The 10,321-nt window shown below is 34.2% G+C and overlaps 1 protein-coding gene across 6 annotated transcripts in view; it reads left to right on the forward strand.

The window, feature by feature from the left end:
- LOC145671408 (uncharacterized) overlaps positions 1–10,321 on the forward strand; it is a 107,154-nt gene that overhangs the window by 15,225 nt on the left and 81,608 nt on the right. Inside the window, exon 3 of one of the 6 annotated variants that reach the window (XM_081740566.1) lies at positions 10,058–10,194. The exons of the other annotated variants lie outside the window; for them this stretch is intronic. Coding sequence (XP_081596692.1) covers positions 10,058–10,082 — 25 coding nt within the window. The 3' untranslated portion in view covers positions 10,083–10,194. Of the gene's footprint in view, positions 1–10,057; positions 10,195–10,321 lie in introns of those variants that run through there. 6 annotated transcript variants of the gene reach the window in all.

Consider the following 10,321-nt stretch of genomic DNA (forward strand, 5'->3'; position numbering starts at 1 on the left):
TGTGTATTAAATTAATCTGGTGTGATGATCATTACATATTTTAATGCTTACATCCTTCACACATTTACGCATTGACTACAGTGTCGCCTGTATGAACACATTAGAATTTCTCTGTGCAGAAAAGATTTTACCCCTTGATGATTACGCATAAAACATATCCTGAAAATAATTATTTTGCGTATACTCAGTTAAGGTGATGGAGAATATTTCTACATAGAAAATATTTTAATAATTTTTCATTTTTGTTTTTGTATATGATTTCATCGCTACCCGTATTTATAGTAGAAATTCTGTTTAGTATAAGGCGTTGGAGATCAATACTACAACATGATTTGATGATCTAACCAGCAACAAAGAATGAGAAAATATTCAAAATGATGGTTACATAACGTAATGAGTGTAAGGCAGGGATCAAGAATATTTATTATATTGGGTGTTTTAAGTTTTAGTCTTGTCTTACATATCGCACGGTACCTACTAAAACATTCCTTTTTTGAGAAATAAATCATTGAATTATTGTTTCAATTGAGTGAGAATTTCTATTCAGACCGAAAGTGTGTAACATTTTTAAAATTTTATATATATATATATATCGGGTATTAAAAAAAGATCAGCCGACAAGTTTTGGGAGGCAAGTCTTCTCATGAAAAAGATCAAAAATTTCAGTAAACATGTGTCCTACAACGCATTGTTTCGGAGATGTTGCACGCCGAAAGTGTGAGAAAATGAACTTCAGATGCTTATATTTCAGACACTTTACAACCTAGAAAGCGCGATTTAAAGAAATCTCTTTTGACGTCATATCTGCTCTAAATATAGATGTTTAAAATCCCTTGCAATGCGTGCGCAAGGTATTTCCGAAGGGGACGTGGAATTTCTGGATAATCTACCAAGCAAACCTAGGTCGAATTGAGTATGGATGGTCAAGTCTTCCATCCGGTAACAATTTCTTGTTATCAGCTCCATATCTCAAACACGTACAATATGGTGGACACATTTATACCCGCTGTGTGTATTTGCATTGTCCACACGTTATGGTAGTGGCCAGCAGTGAAGCTGTGAATAGGAAATGCAGTGAATGTGCAGCCGAGTTCCATAGGGAGTAACCTGAATGTAGGTACAGCGCAACACATGGAATAGGGTGTACCACTAGTGCAGAAGCACTTAATGAAATACAAAACTGTTGTGTAAACAGAAGCGAGTATCCACACGTAGGAGATTTCAGAGAGAGACAACCACGTACGATATATTAGCCACAGAGTGGTTATGGATAAATCCACCAGGATCGATTCAATAGAAGCTGTTACAAATAGGAAAACCGGAATGTGATTATCGTTGTAAGCAAAAATGTCTCTGGAAAAGAGGAAGTATAGTGGTAAGATATGTCACAATGATTTGGCAGCCAACGTCATTAGAATATCAGTAATAAGATGCACATACCAATTGTTTAGAAATGGTGGCATGTGTGCTATGTACTATAACTGCAACGTGCAAAACGTCAACTGTCCCAATTTTCTTAAGTTTATTGTAGGTCGAATAAGGAAATTTGAACTAAATGAAATTTTAGTTAGTCGATATTATGATGATACTCTGGCATATTGGTGAAATATGGAAAAAACATGGAAACTTCCAGGAGGAGACAACTGATATACTTTTACTTGTTTCTTTGCTTAATAGAGGTATAAATTTTGTAGTACTGCGATGTCACTACCGTCAGGGCAAGTGGCTGTCAGATGGTGAACCACATGTGATGTCTGAACTGTCTGACGTGAAACGTTTTCCACGATTTCGACATCAACAGAAAGCCCAGATACTAACCACATCATCTTCACTATATCGTAAAGCAATGAAGTATGGATCTCTTTCTCGAAGCCCCTAATATGTGTATGGCATAGTTCATTGTATTTTGATTCTTGCACTTTTATGCCTTGTGAATCACTATTAAGCGAGACGTAATACTAAATTAGCTAATATTCAAGATATTATTGATTGCAAAAGAGATTCAAGGTTTTAAATCATAATGGATATCCAGTTCTAATGATAGAGTTAAGTGGAATTTGTTGATTTTAGGTATGCTGGTAAAGTAAGCAAACCTCAACATGAATCAACTTTATAATTCGATTATGCGGGTAAGTATTCGTGTGAACTGATTTAGCTCGAAAATTAACGAACGTAATGCCTATGAAGTTTTCTTTATTTTTTGGCTGCCACAAACAGTTAAGGTTAACAGAACCTAAAATACATTAGCACAAGAATAGCCATGTTATTTTTAGAAGTTTATGAATATTGATAATTAGTCTTAAAATATTGTTTTGAGAGTTAAGACACTTTGAGATTATGACACTGTCCAGTTGTCAAGCAGTACTAAAGACTCGATTCCCACAGAAGGGGCTGAGAAATCCAGATAAATTTGTATATAAATGTAAATAGTTTTGTAATTAGTATTATTAATTTGCAAGTTAACATTATTTAACTTCAATCTAAGAATAACTCGAACCCAATCTGTATGCGAAGATGCTTGATTTAAAGAGAACATGTAGAATGAGAAGCTTTTTACAATTTCGTGTTCGAAGATGACTCTGGCGGATAGTACATAACGTCGGTCTGAAGAAAAAAGTCATTAGCTATCATTTAACAGACTTCGGGGAAAACTGTTTTGTTGCGGTCTTGCTTAACATTCTATGTTATCACATCACTTAGAATATTATCACAGTTTCAAGATAGAAGTTTGAATAAGAACTATTAACATTAGATATTTTTATAAATATCTATAAAATGTTTGTTAATGATTTTTCTTAAGACCAATGATGCGCTGATGAATGACAAGAAATTTCCAAAAATAGCATTGCCCTAGACAAGATTCGAAGCGACGTCACTGTTGAAAGACCAGGAGGCAGGCCTTCCGTAGGCTAGCGTGAATGATGGAAGCATGGGTGATGTTATGGAAGGTCATCTCGATAGCTAGCTGTTCGAGAGTGCTTTACTAGTGTTGTGATTGTGTGCATTACTCTATGTATCTTCCAAAACAGAAGTGAGAGATGAAGTTCTCTGATGCAGAATGAAATTATATGTATGTGGCACATAATGCTGCTTTGGGAAATGCGAGGGAGACACAAGGTCTGTATCGAGAACGTTATGCACATCTACGGTGTTTTCATCATATTACATTTACGAGAATTGACAGTCGTTTGGAAGAATCGTGTTCCTTACAGGTCTTAGGGTGCGAGGAAGGGCAACTAGGAAGCGTTCGAACACTAAAAGTTGAGGGAAATGTGTTCATCCCTTTGGGCATAATTCTCAACAAGCACGCGAGCAGTTGGCCTTGAGTTGAATGTTCACCATCAGAAGTGTGGATCGTATTACACCATGAAGACCGGTATCCATATCGTCTCCATAGGGTCCAAAACTTGCGTCCTAGAGACTCCAGAAACATATGAATTTATTAGTGCTACTTGTTGCAATGTGTTGAGGACCCGCAGTTCGCGCGGCATATTTTCTGTACTGATGAATCTTCTTTTTTTCGTGATGGTAATAACCTGCGCAATAAGATTGTGTTGACAAACCATAATCCGCATATAATTTCTCTTCGGACCGATCAAAAATGCTTTACAGTGAATATATGGATTGGTATAGTAGATAATATCCTGATAGGTCCTTTCGTCTTACCCTAATGACTTGACTTGTGGAGCGGTTGCTGGTCAATTCCCGGTGGAGGCACTCGTCCGAAAAAGTGTAAAAACGCTGTTTCAGGCCAGCCACCCTGAATGAGGTTCTCCTGGGTTTTCCTCATTCACACCAGGCAAATACTGGGGTGGTACCTAACTTATAGGTCCCAGTCCGCTTCCTTCTTTCCCCATTCTTTCTTCCTTCACTTTTCCTGGATAGTGTGCTCGGCGAGGGACGTCATCCCTCAAAACTCAAAGGGCTAAATGGCCTTTGATGCCGAAAGCTCAAAAATCTAAATCCCCTTGTCTTGACGTGGGTACCTATAGTGTGATCCTTTCAGATATTCTGCGAGAACTTGCCGAAAAGGTTCGCCTATCAGTCAGGCGATAAATGTGGTACCACCACGACGCGACTCCACTTCATGGGCCATGCCGTATTCAAAATGTACTTACTACAATATTTGAGAATCGTTGGACTTAGCATGGTTCTTCTGTACCATGGCTTCTTAGATCATCGGATATCACAAAATTATTGACTTCTATCTGTAATGCCATATGAAGGGGAGTGATTTACTAAACACCAATAGAGAACGAGGTGATCTCCTGGGCGACATTATCAATGCATAAATAAGAAGTTTGAAAACACATTTTTTTCCTTGTCTGCTACAGGTAGTGATGTGAGGTGGAAAATTTTCCATTTCGGAAAATTTTCCGCTGTATTTTTCCGGAAAATTTTCAGTTCTAAACCAATGTCAGTAATCAAGTAACGATTCCTCAGGAATTATAAAATTGGTTGAATTCATGCATAGAAATGTTAAAAAGTGAAAGATCGTTTAAAGAATCTGAAAATTTTCATGGCTCAGACAATTTTCAGCACTATGTAGGAACAAGTGAAATAATTTTTCATAAATCGAAATATTTTCTGAGTTATATGGAAACATTGGAGAACTTTCTATGAGTCGGAAAATTTTTATCATTTTGAAGCAAAAAATAAAACAACTTTTTGTGAATCGGAAAGTTTTATTGCTCTGTATAAACAAGTAAAAGGAATTTTCATAGATCGGAAAATTTTCATCATGATGTAGAAACAAGTGGAAAAAACTTTTCATAAGCAGGACAATTTTGGATATTATGTACAGTGATGTTAGGTGGAAAATTTTCCACTATATTTAACTGCACATAGAGCTACAAAATTGAAATTCTGTAGAGGAAAGTTAGTTAGCAACAAATTATAATTTTCCAGTTAGCTTTCGGGAACCGGAAAATTTTCTAATATTTCAAGTTGGGAAGTAATATTTTACACCGTGTTTCTCTCTCTCTTTTCGTCTGCGAGCTAATTTTTTGCTAAGCGGTTAGCATACACGCCTTTGGCATGGAAGACCTGGCTTCGATTCCCAGCGGGATCTCATGTAGTTCGGATTCCACGTTAATCAGTTGGTCCCCTGTTATATAGTCTCCCTGTTGAAAGGGACGTTAAACTCAAAATCAACTCAATTCAACTCCTCTCTCTCTCTCTCTCTCTCTCTCTTTGTTTATGTGTATGCGAAGTGCAGAGGACATACATCGAAGTCGTAGAGTACAAATATCCCATTCTATTATTTAAAAATTCAATTTATTAAAAGTCATGAATATTTTCCGATTCTTAAAAACATACTCCACTTATTCCTACATCGTTGTTTAGCCGTAAAATTTATTGGTAATAAATATTGTCTTAAAAAGTTTCATGAACTGAAAATGTAACGATTTTTTATTTCGAGAATGTCTCTAAAACTTCAATGCGCTCTTCCCTCAGAATCCATCTTTGATCTTACAATATTACATTTTGTCAATTTAATACACATATGACGGTTTTCTCATAGCTTTACTACTTTTGTAGGTTTACATACTGCAACATTTACAAATAAGTAGATAAAATATAAAGTGCCTATTGTAAATTTTTGACTGCCCAACATTCGAGTTTAAGTAACTCATGAAAGTAAATACTGACCATTTTCTAGAAATAAGAATTTATTTATCATATATTCATTCAGAAGAGAAATTGAAATATAACTAATAAGGAAGGTAATTTGTGTAGTTGTTCTTCCAATAAAATAATAAAAAAACATAAAAAGCTGCACTATTAGCGCTGCGTTCTAAAAGGAATATAGTAGAAAATTCTCCACCATAACATCACTATACATAATATCCAAAATTGTCCGGATTATGAAAAGTTTTTTCACTTGTTTCTACATCGTGACGAAAATTTTCCGATTCATGAAAATTCCTTTCACTTGTTTCTAGAGAGCAATAAAACTTTCCGATATATATATATGTACTTGTTCTATCGAATCGTCATTGTTTCTAATACATTTTTATACATAAAAATGATAGTTTTACAATACCAATATCTGCTCTAAGATGTTGATTATACAAAATTCCAATATTGAAATTATGATTTACGAATGTTAAACAGAATAAAATCATTTTTCTTATTTTCTGTTACAAAAATAATCTTCATAAGTAACTTTTATGTAGTTATTTTATTACATAGGCAGGCCTACGTGTGAAGAAACAGTGGAATTTTCTGTTTCTGAAATTCATAAATTCATAAAAGTTTCTTTTCAATTTCTTGTTACATTTTAAATATTGGAATGGGATATTTGTTCTCTTCGAAGTCGATGTACACATTTTACACAAACACACACACACACACACTCAGAGAGAGAGGGAGAGAGAGAGAAACACTGTATATTTTTACTTCCCAACTTGAAATATTGGAAAATTTTCTGGTTTCCGAAAGCTAATTGGAAAATGATAATTTGTTGTTGTCTAACTTTCCTCTACAGGAATTGAATTTTATAGCTGAATGTTCAATTAAATATAGTTGAAAATTTCCCACCAAATATCACTATACATAATATCCGAAATTATCCGGATATGAAAAGTTCTTTCATTAGTTTCTATATCATGAAGAAAATTTTCCGGTTCATGAAAATTCTTTCACTCTTTTCTACAGAGCAATAAAACTTTCCGATTCACAAAAAGTTGTTTTACTTTTTGTTTCAAAATGATGAAAATTTTCCGATTTATAAATAGTTATTTAATTTTTCCGTACAAGACAGCAAATGTTACGATTCATGAAAAATGGTTTCGTTTGTTCCTACATAGTACTGAAAATTGAGCCATGAAAATTTTCAGATTCTTTAAACAATCTTTCACTTTTTAACATTTCTATACATGAATTCAATCCATTTTATGAATACTGAGGAATTCTTACTTGATCAATGATATTTGTTAAGAACGGTAAATTTTCCGGAAAAATATAGAAGATGATTTTGCACCTCACATCACGGCTAAACAACGATGTAGGAATAAGTGGAGTACCGGAACCGGAAAATTTTCATCACTGTACAGGAAAGAGAAATTTTCAATTCATAAAAAATTGTTTCACTTGTTCCTACATAGTACTGAAAATTGTCCGAGTCATGAAAATTTTCAGATTCTTTAAATGATCTTTCACTTTTTAACATTTCTATACAAGAATTCAATCAATGTTATTAATATTGAGTAATTGTTACTTGATCACTGATATTGGTTAAGAACGGAAAATTTTCCGGAAAAATATAGAAAATTTTCTATCTCACATCGCGGCTAAACAACGATGTAGGAATAAGTGGAGTATATTTTAATGAACCGGAAAATTTTCATCACTGTACAGGACTGACAATTATTCGATTCATGAAAAATTGTTTTACTTGTTCCTACATAGTACTGAAAATTGTCTGAGCCATGAAAATTTTCAGATTCTTTAAATGATCTTTCACTTTTTAACATTTCTATACATGAATTCAGTCAATATTATGAATACTGAGGAATCGTTACTTGATCACCGATATTTGTTAAGAACGGAAAATTCTCCGGAAATATATAGAAAATTTTCCACCCCACATCACTGCTAAACAACGATGTATGAATAAGTGGAGTGTTTTTTTATGAATCGGAAAATTTTCTGTTTCAATATTTTCCGGATAAATTTCATCACTGGCTGCAGGAAGTACCTCGACACTACCACATACATACTGAGGCCAATGGTTTATATTTCTAATAGCTGATGTGAAGATGTAAGGTATGTCAATAAACTAAGTACAATTTCTTATATTGTGTCGTCCCTTCTTTCTGAGTGCTTTCTACTTCACCTATTCGTGCCTTGTTGTTATGCAACATAGTATTGAATTGTGCCATCCTTATATTAGCGATGTGTATACAGTGAAACCTCTTAATAACGGACACCACTGGGGCATGAATTTTTGTCCGTTACTGAGAGGTGTCCGTTACAGAGAGGTTACAGAAATTTAATTTCTCACAGCGGTAATTGTATGCAGTAATAAACAGTAAATACATTATGTATGATCCTAAATACGTAAAATTCAATATGAAAATACTCTATCTAGTACGTATTTGAATTACTGGGAGGGATGAAGGAGAAATTTATTTCTGTTAAATAATATTATTGCTAGGGAATGTGTTAGTATATATTCGCCTAATGCAAAAGATAATGCGTGTATGGTAATTTTCTTAAGTACATGCCATCACCCTGTAAAAAATCAATTTCCTATTTATGAAATTGTCGGGAAAGATGCAAAGCCCAGAGGAAAAAGGACTAAATTTGTTAGGGAGAGGAAGATCTTTCGCATAGATTCTTGGCTTTCCGACTGACCCTGCATGAGTGTTATTGCTTATTGAAGGTCTCTTAGGGTTTCCACCAGAAAGCAGTTTATTGCGGGTAGAAAAAAAGAATTTCAAATTCAGCTTGAAACTGTTTTGTTTAATGGTTCACCAGATCTAGACTCATGATAGATGCACTTGCTGGGAAAAGACATTTCCGTCTACTGTAAAATATCTCACAACCGAGAATAATTTCTGTCTTTTATGAAGAGGTTATTGAAACGTTTGGGGGTAAAAAAGACTGTCCGCGTCCGTATTTGTGAGTGTCCGTAAAACGGAGGGTTTTGTTCCATAAGAGAATATATATTTTTGCCGGGACATAAAAATCTGTCCGTATTATAAATGTGTCCGCTGTTGAGAGTGGCCGTTAAGGGAGGTTTCACTGTATTATATTGCTGTTCTAATGATGTCAGTTTCCAGGTTTTTGTTACGTATATTAACATACACCAATGTAGGTCCTATTTCTCGGAAAAAATTCTGGCCTGTAATGATCATCACATTCCAGTTTTTCTACTTATAACAGCTTGTATTGGGTCGAGTTTAACGGAAATTCCTAATTATCACTTTATGGGGAACATGTCCCTGGCGGTTGTTTTCCTTTGTCATCTGCTATGTGTGGACACTGAGTTCTGTTTCTACATCGTTTTGCTTTTCTTCAGTCTTTCCTTACTTGTAGAACACCCCGGTTCATGTGTTATGCTGTACGTACACTGCAGGTTTCTCTTAACCTTTCCGCTACATATTTATTTATCTCATATCAATAATTTTACTATTGGCCACTACACAGCATGTTTAAAAATTCTATCAGTTTCCATCTGTTTGATATATGGTACAAATAAAATTTTGTCGCTAGGCGAGAAACGTGCCAATCCATATCCATTACCATTTAACTCAGCGGATATTCAAGGATGACTTCAAAAGTGATTTTTAATCAGCACTACGTATGTTTCATTGTTTTTGAAGAATACGCATCTAAAATTCATTTTGTCACTCTTTCGACAGATATATCGAAAACCACGCATTATAAGAAACATATATTCTGAGATTGTTTTCTCATTTTCATCAGGAGAGCAGCCTCCAAATTATGTAGGTTCAAATATTTGACATACAATATATAGACACCTTGATGGATTGTTTTAGCGTGAGATACGTGTATAACGTTTAAATCGGTAGATAAGAAACAGTGACATTTTTGTATGAAGCAAACACTAATAGACGGAAATGGTTTGTTATATACCGCAATAGGAACATGAATTCTGTTACTGATCAAACATAAAATTATATTTTTGTCCTGCGTGAAATTATGATATATTTCGAATCTACATATCCAAAGTTTGGAAGTGTCTGTAACAGTAACAGCACAACTGAGACGAACAGATCAATGCAGAATGAAAATATTTCATAGAGGGATACCTTGAATATGATGTATCCTATTTTGAATCAAAAGGAACGAAGTTATATAGGGTTGTAAATAATGACTCTCCTAGAATTATTTTAAAATTGCTTAGGTAATTATGGTATCTACGTACATGATTTCTAATAGAAGATGGAGTTATTTGTCTGGAAGTAACAAAATATCTCAACCCGTTCAAAGGATATAATAATTATTGGTAAACTTGAATTATGTATTACGAAAGCTTGTAGTAGTTTCAAATACCAAAGATTCAAACTTTTTTGTCTTGTTTCAGAAATTACACTATTGTCTCAAGTTGAAAACCCAACTAAAATAGACCAAAATGTTATATAGCATATGTGAAAATAAAATAGTTGACAATTTGTTTTTCTGTACTTGTACAATAAAAATGATATGGAAATCAGTCGATATCTCCACTTTGATATTAACGTTTTTTGTAATACCTATACAATCTCTATTTTCAGTCTATCATGTAATACTTAACATATAGTATGCAATTCTGATTCTGTCCCGAGGTAGTCATTTTGTTTCATCGTTT

This window comes from Thermobia domestica, chromosome 15 (assembly GCF_964235325.1).
Source record: "Thermobia domestica chromosome 15, izTheDome1.hap1.1, whole genome shotgun sequence".
Taxonomy (NCBI): Eukaryota; Metazoa; Arthropoda; class Insecta; order Zygentoma; family Lepismatidae; genus Thermobia; species Thermobia domestica.